Raw genomic sequence first — 17,847 nt, 5'->3', positions numbered from 1 at the left:
TCTGGACTTTTGAGATTTTGCCACTGCCTTCCTTGCTAGCAGAGGTTTTTATCCTCTTCCGTCCCCCTACAAGTCCTCCAACCACATCAATTTTTTTAAGTTTCCCAAATGCACAACACCCTCTCACGCCTCTGGGTCTTGACGATCGCTAGTCCACTGGCCTGAACTTCTCAGAAGCAGAGACTTTTTCAATGCCCTAATATTGAGAAGAGTGTCCAGCTTTGTTAGGGGTGCCTGACAAGAATGCACTGACTGAAAGAGGATGGCTAGAAACAAAGCTGGTGTCCCAGTTAATTCTACTCCTGACTATTCTTAAGTACTAAACAATAAGCCCAGTAAAACTTATGCTACTCACTCCTCTGACAAAGTGAAGTAGAGGAATGCCACTTCCTACCAATTCAGTGCTAGAACGCCACGGCAGTTCCGTGAAGCAGGACGCACAGAAACATCTATCCCTGCACATGAGAAGCAGTTAGGTAACTTGCCTAAGTTATTTAGGTCACAGCTGGGAAGACAACAAGTGCCCCAGTTCCCATGACTCCCGGGTGGCTTCTCATGAGGTCATACTGGGCCTGCGCAATGGCTGGGGCCCCTGGAAGACTTCTGTTCATGTTTCCTAGCCCCTTTTCCAAGCCAAAGCCTCACCTCTGGGCGCACGGGGTCCTCAATGCCCACCACTGCGATACAGGTCAGCTCAGTGAGGATTTCGCTCTCGTTGTCCCACAGGGGCTCTACGTCATTGAAATCCCGGTAAGCTAAGCAGATGGTCCGGAGTCCCTCACAGGCCATGGGCTCAATGACAGTGCGTACCATCTCATCTCGGTCCTTACTCTTGAATGGCACTGCTTCCCCTTTCTTGTCCAAGATTCGATTACACCTGGGGAGGCACACAGTCAGAAAGCAGCAGCCCCCTTCCCACCCGGCACACCTCCACAGTCACTAACAGACATTCTGGCCACTCTGCACAGCTCCTAAAGACATTCTTCGGTGCCATAAATCTCTATCCATCACCCAAAGCTGAGTCCCTTTTCCAAGTTGGGGTGGCGGGTAGATAATAAGGTTAGGGGGGGTAAAGCATGTGATTTTTCCTTTTTTTCTTTTTCTTTTTGTCTTTTCTAGGGCCGCACCTGAGGCATACGGAGGTTCCCAGGCTAGGGGTCTAATCGGAGCTGTAGTTGCTGACCTACACCGCAGCCACTGCAACTCGGGATCCTTAACCCACTGAGCAAGGCCAGAGATTGAACCCACAACCTCATGGTTCCTAGTCGGATCCGTTAACCACTGAGCCATGACGGGAACTCCCGGTAGAGCATGTGATTTTTCCATGACATCTGTCCCTACCCCTATGTGAATGAAATACCAAGAGTCAATTGTGGATCACCTGCTCGTTTGAGCTTCTCTAAGTAGAGAGACTTTCTCCATCCCCAGGATCTAGAGTGCTCCATGTGAAGGGTGTTCTCCACAAGAATGTGTGGACTGAAAGGAGGTGGCTAAAGCCAAGCTGAGGCCCTGGTTTTCAGCTACTGTCCCTATATCCATGTATGTCAACTTTGAGTGACCCATGGATAGTCTAGCCACTTTGATTAAGTTCTGCAACTTCCTGTGATCAGAATTGAGAATGGGAGTACCCATTGTGGCTGAGCGGGTTAAGAACCCAATTAGTATCCATGAAGATGCAGGTTTGATCCCTGGCCTTACTCAGGGGTTAAGGATCAGGCATTGCTGTGAGCTGTGGTGTAGGCTGCAGACGTGGCTTGGATCCAGCATGGCTGTGGCTTTGGCATAGGCTGGCAGCCTCAGCTCCAACTCGACCCCTGGCCTGGGAACTTCCATATGCTGCGAGTGCAGCCTTAATAAGACAAAAAAAAAAAAAATCGTTGAGAATGAAAGGAAAAGGGAACATAGAACTAACATGTCTTTCTCTTTTTCTTTCTTTCTCTCTCTTTTTCTTTCTTTCTTTCCTGTCTTTTTAGGGCCATACCCACGGCATATGGAGGTTCCTAGGCTAGGGGTCCAATCAGAGCTGCAGCCTCTGGCCTACGCCAGAGCCACAGCAATGTGAGATCCGAGCCATGTCTGCAACCTACACCACAGCTCATGGCAATGCTGGATCCTTAACCCACTGGGTGAGGACAGGGATCAAACCCGCATCCTCATGGTTCCTAGTCGGGTTCGTTAACCACTGAGCCCCGACAGAAACTCTAGAACTAACATTTCTAGTACTTGCTATGTGCAAGGCATTGACATACCCTGAATCATTTAATCAGAGTAACCCTATGAGATGGTGCAATCTAAGCTTCCATTTCTTATTCTGAGTAAGAAATGGAAGCTTAGCTTGCCTAAGTCTGAATATTGGCTGGGCCACTGCTAGCTGTACCACCTTGAGCAAATTCCTTAACTTCCCTGTCCCTCTGTTTTCTCATCTGTAAAACGGGGGTAAGGACAGCATCCATCTAATTGTATTGTGAAAAATAAAGACAGCCGTCCAAGGTACTGAACTTGGCCTGGATGAATGCTCAGAGGTTAGTCCTGAGGTCACCACCTGGAAGCAGGGCTCGTTCATCATCCAGGTGGATTCAGCGTGGGCCACAGCACCCAGACCTTCCCGAGGGGAGGATCCTGTCGGGAAGAAGAAGTGGGGGAGGGGCGCTCACTTGCGCAAGATGATCTCGGAAGCGCCCTTGCTGTACATGCGGTAGCCGCCGCCGGGCTTCTCGATGACGGTGCTCATGGACTTGCGCACGGAGTTGAAGGTGTACACTTTGTAGAGCTTCTCCTCCGGTACCTCGCTGCGCACAGCGTGGTAATCCTGCTTCAGGTCCGTGACAAAGCCCAGCAGAGCACACTCGGTTTTGTTGCCCACCTGCCGAGGCAGGCCGCCCTCCTTCTCTGGAGGCTGAGAGGAGAAAACACACATGGGACTATAGACTAAGGGGCAGAAGGCGGGGGAAAGGACCTAGGAAGGGAAGATCTCCCCTAGAAAGCTTTCGCACATACACCAGAGTCTGTGGGGGTAGACAGAGGTCAGTGGTGACTGCGGCTTGGGGATTTTTTTTTTTTTTTTTTTGTCTTTCTAGGGCTATACCAGTGACTTATGGAGGTTCCCAGGCTAAGGCGTCCAGTCAGAGCTGCGGCTGCCAGCCTGCACCACAGCCACAGCAATGCGGGATCTGAGCAGCATATGAGATTTACACCACAGCTCTCGGCAACAATGGATCCTTAACCCACTGAGCGAGGCCAGGGATTGAACCCACGTCCTCATGGATCCCAGTTGGGTTCATTAATCGTTGAGCCACAAAGGAAACTACGGGCTTAGGGATTTTTTTAGTTGCCCTGGAGTTGGTGCTGCTGTCTTACCCCATGTTGGTCTTATTTCAACACTTTCTCTCTGTGGGAAATGGGATGTGGGATGCTAATCCAGGCAGAATAAGCAAGAGGAAATTCACAGTTCCCTCCAACCACCGGTTGTAAGTGTCTAGGCAAAGGAAGAGCTTACCAGAATCTTGGATGTATAGGCACTGTTGATAGAAATGCCATTGACAATAAGGTCCAGGACCTTGGGCACAAGGACATCAGGGCTTGGGATCTGATGGTAACGGGTGTCTCCAATATAAGCCTGTACCACAGTCATGCGATTCATGGTCAAGGTGCCTGTCTTATCAGAGCAAATGGCTGTGGCATTGCCCATTGTCTCACAGGCATCCAAGTGCCGTACCAGGTTATTGTCTTTCATCATTTTCTACAAAGGAGAAGAGAAAAAAATTGAGAGGGACCAACTGAGCCTTCCCAAATATAGGTCAAAGGCCCTTTTGTAGTCAGCATCTCTCCACATTTAATTCCCTTGTCCCACATAAAAATGCAGGATACCATTTTTGTGAACTCCTTTTAGATTCTTCTAGTTACCTAAATTTTTTTTTTGCTTTTTAGGGACGTATTTGTGGCATATGGAGGTTCCCAGGCTAGGGGTTGAAACAGAGCTATAGCCACCAGTCTACACCACAGCCACAACAACGTGGGATCCGAGCCGAGTCTGTGACCTATACCACAGCTCACGGCAACACCGGATCCTTAACCCACTGAGTGAGGCCAGGGATCGAACCCACATCCTCGTGGATACTGGTCAGGTTCATTAACCACCGAGCCATGATGGTAATTCCCTCATTACTTAAATGTTGATGTAACTGATCCAGATGGTCCTTCCTACAGTGCTGAGCTTTCTGCTCTTGGGAGGCATCACCCAGAGTTTATGAAGCGTGGCTCATCCTTTCACTAGAGGCTACATGGCCCTCTCTCCTGTGGTCTCTGTTCTGAAAGAAAAAGCAGTGTCGTTCCAGTCTCACCTTCACAGAGTAAGCCAGTGAAATGGTGACAGCCAGTGGCAGCCCCTCTGGCACAGCAACCACCAGCACTGTGATGCCGATGATGAAGAACTTGACAAAGTACTGCACGTAAATGGGGGTACACTCTGCCAGCCACGGTCTGCGCTGTATCACAAAGTTGTCGATCACGAAGTAGAGAATCAGGATGAGAACTGTGATTGCAGACATGATCAGACCTGTCCAGGATACAAGTCACATGAATCCAGGCTCAAGGCTATTACATCTTATGGCCAGGGATAACTAAGTTGTGGCCTTTGCAGAGTTCTCTTGTGTTGCAGCGGGTTGGGGATCTGGCGTTGTCACTGTAGTAGCCAGGGCAGCTCATGTGGCATGAGTTCCATCCCTGACCTGGGAGCTTCCATATGCCATCAGCACAGCCAATTTGCTACCAATTTTCAAAACAACTATCTTCGGGAAGTCATACCCCAAACTCCTATTCGTTCTCTGATGCTTGTACATTATTGTGTAGGGGAGAGACGTGGCTTTGCGTTTTAAAGACACAGGTGCCAGTCTCAGCACTGCATTAACTTGACTCATGGCTTTGGACTGGTCTTTGACTCTCTCGGGGCATATTTCCTCATTCATAAATGAATAAGGGGGTTGGTCTAGTTTTCCAAAACAACATTCTATGATTCTACTACCTTCTTCCCACAAATCATGATGTAGTGACTGTAGTTGCCTATATCCCAGTAATTTATCTATTTGGACTTCTTTCCTGGTAGCCTGAGAATGTAGGGCAATTCACAACTTATTCATAGTGATGCCCCTACAGGGTTAGCATGTCACCTATGTGACTCACCCTTGGAAAGGTGCTTCCCAACCTTTCTCCTGACATGGCGTAAACAGACGGTGATAGCACTATCAAATATTAATACAGGGCTTACCATGAGTTAGGCAAGCACATCACAGGTACTAGTTGATTTAATCCTCACAATAACCTTGTGAGATAAGGTACTCTTATTTGTTTTTTGGGGCCGTATCTATGGTATATGGAAGTTTCCAGCCTAGGGGCTGAACTGGAGCTGCAGCTGCCGACTTATGCCACAGACACAGCAAAGCGAGAAATGAGCCGCATCTGTGACCTACACCACAGCTTGTGACAATGCCGGATCCTTAACCCCCTGAGCAAGGCCAGGGATCAAACATGCATCCTTGTGGATACTAGTCAGGTTCTTAACCTGCTGAGCCACAATGGGAACTACATAAGTTACTCCTATCATCCTCTTTCATAAAGAGACTAAGGCACAGAGCATTATATGGCACACTGGTTTGCTTGAGACTCAGCAGTTTCCTGGGCTGTGGACCTTTTAGTGCTAAAATCGAGAAAGTCTCAAGCAAACTGGGATAGCTGGTTGTCCCACACATCCTACAATAGAAGAATCTGCTCACGGTCAACCGGCCTCGGGGCTCCAACTGCCTTGGGTGCTACCTGGCTACTCCGCTGAAGGGATCGATATGCAGGCACACTGGTACCGATCTGTGGCACAATATCAGGGGAGTGTTCTGCTTCCATAGTTTGGTCTGTGTCTTTGCTTTTCCTGAGGGCTCATGATTCAGGGGAAGCTGAGCAGCGTTAGAAGTGATTATGTCGGAGTTCCTGTCATGGCTCAGTGGTTAACGAATCCAACTAGGAAACATGAGGTTGCGGGTTCCATCCCTGGTCTTGCTCAGTGGGTTAAGGATCTGGCATTGCCGTGAGCTGTGGTATAGGTTGCAGATGCGGCTCGGATCCCGCGTTGCTGTGGCTGTGGTGTAGGCCCGCGGCTACAGCTCTGATTAGACCCCTAGCCTGGGAACCTCCATATGCTGCGGGAGCAGCCCTAGAAATGGCAAAAAGACAAAATAATAATAATAATAAAAAAATAAAAATAAATAAATAAATAAAAAGAGAAGTGATTATATCAATGAAAGCGTGTTCTTTTGCACTTTGCTTCATCAGGCTCAGGGCCAAAGGGCGAGGCAAGTAAGGCACCTGGGGTGCAAAATTTAGGGAGGCATTCACTCTGAGGGTGGTGCAAGACAACTCGTTGCCTCCCCCAGTTCTGGCCTAGCTTGATACATGAACTGAGCAGAAGAGACCAGTGGCTCGCCTTCAGGTAGCTTGTGCTCCGAAAAGCATGAGGCAGGAAGTAGGAGCACAACAGGAGGGATTAGATAGGATCTATTTAATGTTTCAAATCTACGTGTCAGGAGTTTCCGCCATGGCTCAGCGGAAATGAATCTGACTAGCATCCAATGAGGACGCAAGTTCAATCCCTGACCTTGCTCAGCGGGTTAAGGATCAGGTGTTGCTGTGAGCTGTGGTGCAGGTCGCAGAAGTGGCTAGGATCTGGTGTGGCTGTGGCTGTGGCGTAGGCCAGAAGCTATGGCTCCCATTCAGCCCCTAGCCTGGGAACTTCCATTTGCTGTGGATGCAGCCCTAAAAAGACGAAAAAAAAAAAAAAAAAAACAAAAACTACATGTCAGGCTCAGTAACTTGATTCCACACTTGCAATTCATCTGATCCATGTATCATTTTATGGTGGTCAAAATTAGCTTATATTAGAACTGAATGAGTAGGTTAGACTAATGCTGCCCAGTAACTCCCCATGATGCTTAAAATGTTCTCTGTTCACACTATCCAATACAGTATCCAATACTAGCCACATGTGGTTATTGACCAACTGGAATAGGCTAATGTGACTGAGGAGCTAAATGTTTAATTGTATTTAATTTTCATTAATTCAAATCAAAGCGGCCACACATGATTAGTGGCAGCAGTAGTGGACAGGGTAGCTTTTTGCTCAATGTGTGCTCAGCAGAGCAGCAGCACTGGCACAGCCTGGGGGTTTGTCAGAAATGCAGAATCTCAGGCCCCACCCCAGACCTCCGGAGTCAGAGTCAGCACTTGAACAAGATTCCAGGTGAATAGCACACAGAAAAATGTATTGGACTAAACTCTGATTATAACAGAGGTGGGGTCAGGAAATAATTAAACAGTGCAAAAAGACTGTACTTTAAGAGATGTGTTCACTGAACGGACAATCTTTCTTTTGTTCCCTCTTGCAATTCCCCTGCCCCAACCCACCAATGAAAGAAGAGAGGCGTTCCTATTGTAGCTCAGTGGGTTAAGAACCTGACTAGTGGAGTTCCCATTGTGGCTCTGTGGGTTAAGAACCTGACTAGGAACACTGAGGTTGCAGGTTCGATCCCTAGCCTTGCTCAGTGGGTTAAGGATCCAGCATTGTCATGAGCTGTGGTGTAGGTTGCAGACATGGCTCAGATCCCACATTGCTGTGGCTGTGGTGTAGGCCAGCAGCTGTAGCCCTGATTGGACCTGAGGAGCTAAATGTTTAATTGTATTTAATTTTCATGGAGCCTGGGAACCTCCATATGCTGTAGGTGTGGCCTTAAAAAGCAAAAAAAAAAAAAAAGAGAGAATCTGACTAGTATCCATGAGGAGGCAGATGCAATCCCTGGCCTTGCTCAGTGGGTTAAGGATCTGGCCCTGCTACAAGCTGTGCTATAGGTTGCAGATTTGGCTTAGATATGGCATTCCTGTGGCTGTGGCACAGGCTGGCAGCTGAAGTTCCGATTTGACCCCTTGCTCTAGGAGCTTCCATATGTCACAGGTGCAGCCCTAAAAAGGAGGGGAAAAAAAAAAAAAAAGGAAAGAAAGAAGGGAGAGAGAGGAGGAGAAGCCACTGCCTGTGACAATACATAGGGGTGCCTGTGTGACCTCTGCTCTGAAAAGAGCTTCTTTAACAACTGCCTTCCTTTTCCCACTAGTCCTTATTTTGAACTGACTGCTCTGGGCCTGGCCAGATGCTACTACTTACTTTGCTAGGGAATTGCCCTCAGCCAAGAGCAGCCTTCTCTAACCTTCAGGAATTTACGAGGCAAGACAGGAAACAGGTGAGCAGTTATTAAAGACTTCCTTTTTTTTTTCCCCGTCTTTTTGCCTTTTCTAGGGCTGCTCCTGCGGCGCATGGAGGTTCCCAGGCTAGGGGTCTAATAGGAGCTGCAGCCACCAGCCACAGCCACAGCCACAGCAACGCGGGATCCAAGCCACGTCTGCAACCTACACCACAGCTCACGGCAACGCCAGATCCTTAACCCACTGAGCAAGGCCAGGGATGGAACCCGCAACCTCATGTTTCCTAGTTGGATTCGTTAACCACTGAGCCACGACGGGAACTCCAAAGACTTCCTTCTTGCCGATATAAATCTCCCCTGTGGACTATCAGTTCTTTACTTCCCATTTGTTTGGGCCTTTAACCCTCACACATAGGAAAATATCTCTTTCTTCAAAAGCCAAGGGAACGGCCACATGGTCACAGGGAGGGACTTAGCTACCCAGATTGCACTAGCCACTGGCAATTTTCAGCTTCTTTCTCCTAGACCTGGTTGGTGTAGAAAGAAGACAATCAAAGCAGCAAGGATCCAGAATAGCACCGGTGAACAGCACCGAGAGGGCTCCACCCTACTTACCAGCTTTCCCAATCTGAACAGCCAAGCGCGTCAGCTTGCCTTGCAGCACCGACTTCTCCTTTTTGGGCAGCTTGGCAGCCTTTTTCTCCTTTTCCTCATTGTCAATCCCCTCCTGGCTGTTGAGTGGCTGAATTTCCAAGGCCACTCCATCCTGAGTCTTTGCTAGAGTGTACACACAAACAGAACAGGTGAGCAGGCCAGGTGGCAGGCAGGTGGAAACTAACAAACCCTCCGTCTTATTCCTGGAATATACCTTGGAGACTTGACTTCAGGTCTGACCACCCTCACTCCATGCCAGACAGGGAACTTGCCTTTCGACCATCTATAAGGGCCTTGGGAATGATATCTGAACAACTAGAGGTGAAATGGATACTTTTGGGGCATGGATTTCCTCTTCAGTGGCAGCTTCCTGGCACTACGTCAGAGCCCCAGGCCAGGTTCGTTGTTCCAGCAAGAGGATTAGTCATGCCACTAAGTGCTGTTACCAACAACCATCCTTCCTGGAATTCAGTGCTTAAAATAATGAGTCTTTACTTCAGAAAGGGGCCGAAGGGGGATGCTGTAGATGTTTCCAGAGCATCAGGGTCCTAGTCAGCTCTTTAAAAGGTGCATCTCTCTCTCTCTAGACTGTCATGGAAGAAACACAGAACACAGGCTATCTCCCAGGTCCCCCTTGTGTTAACTGAACGACAGGGGAAGGAAATCTCCCCTGTCTGACGAAGGCAGGGGGATACAGAGTGGGACCTGGGAGAAAGGGAAGAAGCTGGTGTGAGGGACTCCCTGGAATAAGAGAAAGCAGGAATAAAGACAGACATAAATCCATTTTGCTTTAAAAAGAAGAGTTCAAGGAATCTAAAATTAAAGAATTATTTCTGTGGAGCCCTGGGTTCGCCGAAGTGATGACTTTATTCTGAAGACTACCATGACGTGGGTTACAAAAGGAAAAAAATCTCTAGGAGCTGTCTCAAGAGAGTGGTTCTTGTTGGTTTCCAACAGCCCTCCAACTTCACCCCTGCAGAGCTTGACCCCTTTGGTTAGATGCCCTTCCTAAGATGTTATTGTCTCTGTTGTCAGACTCACAAACAAGACAGAGACAGGATGTAAACACGGCCACCAAAAAAGAAACACACATCAGATTTGGAGGAAGAAAACAGACTGTGGAGAGAACAAGGAAAGAGGTGGGGAAAGAGGTTACGTAGAAAGGGCTCTGTCCACCCTGGAGAAGACGAGCAGAGAAGGAATCCAGACCGGAAGAGGACACCGATGAGGAAGCTGGCAAGAGGAGGGTGCAGGGACTGCCCATCTCAACTCCCTCCACCATACGCACCCTGAAGCCTTCCAACCCAGAAATTGATGCCTTGTGGTGTTTAAATCCGGTTTGGGGCAATGAGGCAAAGAGCTCAGTACCCTGGGAAGAGCAGATTTGCTCCCCCAAGAGAAACTTTGACATGAGGTTCCCTGAGCCAACAGCAGAGGGTGCTGTTGTCCCATCTTCGATTGGGTTTGGGAGCTTGCGACCATCCCCAAATCTCTGCACCTTCCTCGGGATAAGGGATCCAGGCCACAGCAGCAGATAACAGATTTATGGAGAGGAAAAGGGAGAAGGCAGATGGCCTGGAAAGGTCTGGTTTGAGTGTGGCAGGTAGAAATGGTAAATGAGTGGGTGGAGAGGTTACCTTTGTTGCGATTTTCAGGGGCTCCTTGTTTTTTACCTGTTTGAACAAGAAAGAAAAAAGTGGGGTGGAGACCCAAAGTGACTATTAAGAGATCAGACAGTCAGATCTCTTAATCTGACTGGTCCTGCTCAGAGCCCAAACGGGCGACAGCGAAGGGGCTGAGTTGCAGGGCAGGGACTGCAGTGGAAGCTGGCATCTCCGTTTACATCTATGAGGGGCTCCTCCTTGGGATCTGGACCAGACCACTCATCCACAAGCATGCACAACCACTTCCGAGCTGCCTTCTCCTAGAGCACGGCTGGCCTGAGTCATATCACTTTTCTCCTGGCCTGCATCACATCACTTGGAGAACGGCAGTGGGGGTTAGGAAGTGAGAGGTTTGGACTTTTTCTGGCTGATGGCAAAGGCCCTGAAAGGTGCCTCCATGTCAGTTCGCCAGCACCAGGCAAGCCTCCTCCCGACTCCCTTGCAAGCAGCTGCAGAAATAGTCTAGTTCCTGAGCAGATGTGTTTCATTTCCTTTTCCTTAACTGTCCTCCACTCAACTGCCCAAGATGGACCACGAGCCAAGGGAAGAGGAATGCTTAGGGAAAGGGGTAGATTTGCTTTAGCATCTTTTTTGCCTTCTGTTTTTCTTTCAGGAACAAGTGAACGGTAAAGACAAAGCTAACTCCTGGATGGACATTCCCTCTCTATTCCCACTCTCCTGGCCACGTCTCCCTTCCACCAACAGCCTGTAGTTTCAGCAGTTTCTTCTCCCGGATGGTTTTCCCTTAGCCTCGATGGTGCTTATAATCCTCCATGTCTGAGGAAGAAAGAGGGGAGGGTTGGAGGACTCCACAGACGGGGTCTGGGGCCGGAGCCCCTCGCCAGCTCATTTGGGGCAGGCCCTCCACCTCATTCCTTTACAATCCACCAACAGATGCAGGAATCGAGGCTCAAAGGCAACCTGGTTTGGGAGCTTAGAGCCAGGATCTGATTTTTAGGAGCGCACTGTGGGGAGCACAGCTTATCTCGGCAAGGGGTTTGGATACGAGCCCTCGTCATCCAGCAGATTCTTCCACCCAGGTCCTCTCCAACCACATCTGCTCCCTTCGCTAGTTTGTCCATGCGGATGGGAGCGAGGAAAGGGATGCTCGTCCCAAAAGCCCCTTTACCTTTCTTCTTCTTCTCCCCTTCTTCCCCTTCACTGGCCCCCAAGAGGGTAAAGATGATTCCAGTCTGAGAGTTGATACCCACAGCAGTCACTACCATTCGGCCAGAACCTTCCATGACATGAGTCCCTATATGAGAAAGAAGATGGGAGAACTGTTGGTCTTTTTTTTTTTTTTTTTTGCAGCATAGAGCAGTTCCCAGGCCAGGGATAGAATCCATGCTAATGACAACACGAGATCCTTAACCCACTGTGCCACCAGGGAACTCCCAATAAGTGGCTTTTATACTCAGCCAAACTTTAGTGTGAAACATGAACTTGAGAGCAAGCAAAAGGGGGGAGGAGAGCAATGTGTCTAACTGCTTTAGGGTAAGGATCCTTTTCCCACCATCCAAGCCCGGCCAGCAGGGCCCTTCCCAGACCCTAAAGCACTGGCTTCGCAGACAACCTCTTTGAGGTTGCCTGATATCCTTATAGTCAACCTACTAATATGCTGCTTTCCCCATTGAACTTGGGGCAGGAGATGGGGCAGGGCCAGGAGATAACGAGGTCTGGATATGATCTCTGTGTCTGTCTGGGGGAGGCAGAATGGGAACTGGCATAGCCAGGGGCCATACCTGAGAGCAACATGGGGTCTCTTTCCAAGGATTTCTTGACATGGTCTGATTCACCAGTCAGAGAGCTCTCATCAATCTTGAGATCATTCCCCTGGATCAGGATCCCATCTGCGGGCAGCAGGTCACCTAGTACACAGAAGGGAAGGAGCAACAGGGCAAGAGGGTAGGTTAGAACCTGCTGGAGGGTGAGGACCATCTAACCCATCTCAGGGCTGCTCCCATGGGCCGCACCTATAGGACAATGGCCCACAAAGTATCTGCAGAGCCTTTGAAAGACAACTTCAGCTCTGACAATCTGGGATAACATTCTTCTCCAGGTATTATGTATTCAAACAGTTAACTTCCATAGCCTGAATATTACATACTTTTTACTTTTTTAATTTTTTAGGGCCACACTTGAGGCATATAGAAGTTCCCAGGCTAGAGGTCGAATCCGAGCTACAGTTGCTGGCCTACGCCACAGCCACAGCAATGCCAGATCTGAGCCACATCTGCGACCTACACCATAGCTCACGGCAACGCTAGATCCTTAACCTACTGAGTAAGGCCAGGGATCAAACCCACATCCTCATGGATACTAGTGAGCCACAGGGAACTCCCTGAATATTACATACTTTTAACCTAAGACACACAAGGTTAAATCTTTGGGGAGAGGTTTATTTACTGCTTTCTTTGAACTTCTTTCCCACAACCTCCTCAAACTCTAACCTAAAAGCTAACACAACTTTGGGTCTTTTTGGGTCCTTGGCAATTCCCAGCTCCCCCACACTGGCAAAGGCCCTAACCCTCAAATAGGGAGGGTGGCACAGGGACAAGAAACAGCGCTCTCACCGTATTTGATTTGGGCAATATCACCCACCACGATCTCGGCCACAGGGAGCTGGATGATGTGACCATTTCGGATAACGGAGAATTTCTGTTCCTTTTCAATGCGGTTCTGCAGCCCCCGGAACTGTTTCTCTTTGCTCCAATCATTGAAGGCAGTCACTAGCACCACGATGATCACTGAGAATAGGATGGCTGCCCCCTCAATCCAGCCGGCTTCTGCCTCTCCTTCGTCTTCTGGGCTACTTACGGCTAGACCACACTCTAGCCCAGGGAAAGGAGAGAGAGGAAGGGTTACCACGGGCTTTTGCTGACATTAAGAAGGAGGCTTGTGCTTCTGCAACCCTCCCCCGCCCTCCCCCCTGCCGCCCCGATAGAAAGTCAGGGAAAGGGAATAACAGAAAACTCTTGGGTAGAATGGCTTTCCTCTGAGGATGCTGAGGACAGCAGGATTGGTCACCATCCCCTCACCAATATAACTATATATGTTCACCCCCGATGAAGCACGTGACAAAATAGCATGAGACATGTCCATGCACATTGCAGGCTAGTCACATATAAAGAACTTAGGACCCCCAGCATGGGAGCTCCCAAGGCTGCTTCCCGTGACGTCACACACCTGGGGGGAGGGTGGACTTTCAGACTCGGGGCTTTGTTGGTCGAGTGAGGGTTGAAAATTCATGACATTACGAACAAAGATTTGATGGGAGAAGGGGAAAAAGGCCCTGGAATCGGGATGGGTTGGAAGACTAGCTTACTCGCTACTTGTTAAGTTTCCTTTGGAGAACCCCCTCTGGATAATCGGGGGAAATTTTTAAGTTATAATTTGACAACACCAAGACTAGGTGCTTTTGGGTGGTGATGGAAAGGACCCAGATCAGGGTGGTGCTAGGCTCTTCAAGACACTCACGTTCATTTTCTTCCCCAGGGGGGCGGTAGAAGGACAGGACCAGGGAGATGATGGCTGCTATCTCCAGGATGATGAGCGTGACATCTTGAAGGGCTTCCCACACTAATTCCAAGAACGTCTTGGGCTTTTTGGGGGGAATAAAGTTCTGCCCAAACACTTGTTTACGTTTCTCCAGATCTGCAGGGTTCCCAGATAGACCTGAAAAAGAGATAGAAGCGCGGTGAAGGAGCAAGAAAAAAGGCAAAAAGATGAATGACAGACGAAGGTAGTTAAAAGGTCACTTTAAAAAAGATCCCTTTTAGAGTTCCCATCATGGCACAGTGGAAATGAATCGATTAGGAACCATGAGGTTGCAGGTTCGATCCCTGGCCTTGCAGGTTCGATCCCTGGCCTTGCTCAGGCCTTGCTCAGGCAACGCTCAGATCCTTGAGTTAAGGATCTGGCGTTGCCGTGAGCTGGGGTATAGGCCGGCAGCAGCAATAGCTGCAATTCGACCCCTAGCCTGGGAACCTCCATATGCAGCAGGTGCAGCCCTAAAAAGAAAGAAAGAAAGAAAAAAAAGATCCCTTGCTTCCTGATCTGTGCAAGTATGAGGATCCAGGTAGGGTGACCAACAACTTCAATTTGCACTGGACTCAGTGGGGTGTGAAACCAGTACAAGCTGGTCACAGGGGCCATTCACTCTTCTTGGTCTCTAGGGTAAGTGAACCCAGGCCTAAAACTTTATCTCCCCCTCACTGAGTTTGCTCTAGGCTTCAGCTCTAGGAACACAGACATTAAAATATCTCCTGGGACGTATACAAAACTTTTCTCTCACATTAACATGTAAGTGCTGGTCATGATTTAAAAACAGAGCTGGCTTCCATCCACTGGCTCATACGCAAAGGCCAGAAAGAATAAGCTATCTGCTCAAGGTCATATTTGGAGGTGAAGAGACAGAGCCCAACCAATTGTCCTGATTCCAAGTTCCAGTGGCTTTAGGAGATCAACAAAGCAGAGGCTTCGAGACTCTAACTCTGGGCATCTCCTTTAAGCACACATGGCCATCCTTTTCTATCACACACAGAAGCACGCACACACATCACTAAGAGGTAGTACTGCTTATACAGACTATATACTTAGAGATGTACTAAGTACGACTTAGACAAAGTACTAAGAGAAGCATACTATTCAGGTTGAATAAAAAGAAAACAATAGGGAGTTCCCATCGTGGCTCAGTGGTTAACGAATCCGACTAGGAACCATGAGGTTGTGGGTTCGATCCCTGGCCTTGCTCAATGGGTTAAGGATCTGGTGTTGCCATGAGCTGTGGTGTAGGTCACAGATGCGGCTCAGATCTGGCATTGCTGTGACTGGTGTAGGCCGGTGGCTACAGCTCCGATTCGACCCCTAGCCTGGGAACCTCCATATGCCACAGGAGCGGCCCAAGAAATGGCAAAAAAGACCAAAAAAAAAAAAAAGAAAACAATAAAGGTGAAACTACTGAGTTAGACAGAATTCAGCCCTTGACTACCACCAGCACATGCCCCACTAACACACATGTATGATTATACAAGCTGTGGGAGTATGCACATGTATCCAGCCATGTTCCCAGAGAGAAAAAGAGTTAGGCAAGACTATTCTCAGTGCCTTCATTATATTTAGGCCTTCCTGCTGGGCCCCAGGAGGGTTATCCTTTCAGGAGAGGGGAGAACGCTTGTCACTAAAAGCCAGGTGGCATTTACCAAGTTGTTGACACACAGTAGCAAATCAGCCCTGGTTTTGGCACTGGACATTGTTGGCTGTACTACTGTTCCATGGGCTCCCCACGGGCGGGGTAAGGCAACCTTTGTCTTGAGAAAACATCAGCTGCTGAGGATGGTTAGAATCAGAGTATGGGTCACTTGACCCAGCTTCGCACGGAGGTACAAGAAAAGCAGATGACTGGAAGTTGCAAGGAGAAAATGGGGAGACTGATGCCAGAGGACTTCTTCACACCTTAGTTAATGGCTTAGTCCATGAAGGGCTACTCCACTGGTGGAGATGGGGGCGTAGCAGAAAGGCAAACAGCTATTCTCCATGTCCACTGCATAGGACCCAAGAATGCTGTGTTAAATGGCACGGGGAGAGATTTGGGTTAGAACTAAGGAAGACACTCAGACAAAGATGCTGAAAATGGGAAAACAGGTACCCAGGGGAGTATTGTTGGCAGAGTCCATTTCTCCCTCCTAAAACCAAAAACCAACTATATCTGGTCACTTATGATGGAGCATGATGGAGGATAATGTGAGAAAAAGAATGTAGATATGTGTGACGGGCCATATTGCTGTACAGTAGAAAAATGACAGAACACTATAAACCAACTATAATGGAAAAAATAAAAATCATTAAACAAACAAACAAACAAACAAACAAAACATCAGGAGAGGTACTCAGAATCTACCTGGGGACCCCCACCTTCAGGTAAAGTGGGGGTGTGAACTGGCATCCGCAATGGTGGAGTTGGGACTAGAGACCACTTCCACTTGCTAGTGCTCAGGAGAGGGCAACAGGGAGCTGGCTAGGGGAGTGGCACCTGATGCTCTTATGCAGGGTCTTCTGCCTCCCGGGGCCCAAGTACTACCCCAGTGCAGGAGAGCTGAGAGGCACAGCAGAGCCCCCAGGGGGGCAGGTTTGGCCAAAGCACGAGAAGCAAATTGGGCTGCTTCCCAGAGGCTGCCGGCCTCCACTGCTCTGAGAAGTCAGTTCTCAGCAGGAAAGAAAAGCCAGGGCCTGGGAACAGAGTTCTGGGCAGGGCATCTTGATCCCCAGGCAGGCAGAGGCAGCATGGCCAGGGGACAGGGCCTTGCTGGTTCTTTCTCCCAGAGCCCCGAGACAGCATGTCTGGGCCAGCTTGGAGCTGCCGTGCTGGAGGGCCAGGCCTGCGGGAGGGAAACTGTAGTTCTGATAACTTGTTAATCTACCTGGGATGTTTCTCAAGGCAGCAGGATTCGCAATGTTAAGGGAGGAGATGCTGCTCCCCCCTTAACCAGGGTGAGGAGATGACTATGAGGGAAAACCAAGACATCAGATAATGAAGATGATCGCAAAGGACATCCTAACAGCCAAAACGACGACAACATCATCCAGCTAAAAGCACCCCATCCGAGGCAGTCCTGACTTTCTCTTTCCACTGCTACCATCCTGGCTAAGCCATGGTCATCTCTTGCCTGAATTACTGGCAGCTATCTTCCACCCTTGTTTTCCTGTTCTCGGGTCTCTTTCCGGAATGATCTCCCCCCCCCTTTTTTTTGTTGTTTTGAGGGCTGCACCCGCGGCATATGGAGGTTCCCAGGCTAGGGGTCTAATCAGAGCTACAGCTGCCTGCCTACACAACAGCCACAGCAACATCAGATCCAAGCCACATCTGCGACCTACACCACAGCTCACAGCAACACCAGATCCTTAAGCCACTGAGCGAGGCCAGGGATCAAACCTGCAACCTCATGGTTCCTAGTCAGATTCGTTTCTGCCGTGCCACGATGGGAACTCCCAGAATGATCTCTTTCAAGCCAAGCCATGACACTCCTCTACTCAGAATCCTCTGGTGGCTTTTACTTGGAGTGAAACTGGGTCCGGGAGACCTTATGATGGCCTGCAAGGCCCTTTATGAGCCCCCAGTCCCCCACCCCTTAACTCATACCATTTTCCCCTTGTTCACTGGGATCCCAGCAAGCGAGCCTTTCTGCCAGTCTTTCTCACACACTAGACACACTTCTATTTCAGGGGCCCTGCCCCGTGGTTTCTTTTCTCAGATTCCTCCTCACTAGGCAGGGCTCATGGCTCTCCCCTCCTTCAGA

At 49.1% G+C, this 17,847-nt stretch overlaps 1 protein-coding gene across 5 annotated transcripts in view; it reads right to left on the bottom strand.

Annotated features, from left to right (window-relative positions):
- ATP2B4 (ATPase plasma membrane Ca2+ transporting 4) overlaps window positions 1-17,847 on the bottom strand; it is a 107,368-nt gene that overhangs the window by 28,319 nt on the left and 61,202 nt on the right. For all 5 annotated transcript variants that reach the window (XM_047753810.1, XM_047753812.1, XM_047753808.1 and 2 more), the window contains exons 3-12: window positions 14,030-14,227; window positions 13,126-13,383; window positions 12,295-12,420; window positions 11,682-11,807; window positions 10,526-10,561; window positions 8,850-9,011; window positions 4,341-4,555; window positions 3,497-3,739; window positions 2,655-2,896; window positions 646-877 (exon numbers count right to left, since the gene is read on the bottom strand). In XM_047753810.1, the coding sequence (XP_047609766.1) occupies window positions 646-877; window positions 2,655-2,896; window positions 3,497-3,739; window positions 4,341-4,555; window positions 8,850-9,011; window positions 10,526-10,561; window positions 11,682-11,807; window positions 12,295-12,420; window positions 13,126-13,383; window positions 14,030-14,227 (1,838 nt within the window). The remainder of the gene's footprint in view (window positions 1-645; window positions 878-2,654; window positions 2,897-3,496; window positions 3,740-4,340; window positions 4,556-8,849; window positions 9,012-10,525; window positions 10,562-11,681; window positions 11,808-12,294; window positions 12,421-13,125; window positions 13,384-14,029; window positions 14,228-17,847) is intronic.

This window comes from Phacochoerus africanus, chromosome 11, assembly GCF_016906955.1.
Source record: "Phacochoerus africanus isolate WHEZ1 chromosome 11, ROS_Pafr_v1, whole genome shotgun sequence".
Taxonomy (NCBI): Eukaryota; Metazoa; Chordata; class Mammalia; order Artiodactyla; family Suidae; genus Phacochoerus; species Phacochoerus africanus.
Note: the sequence above shows the minus strand (reverse complement) of the source record. Positions and strands in the feature narration are given on the sequence as shown.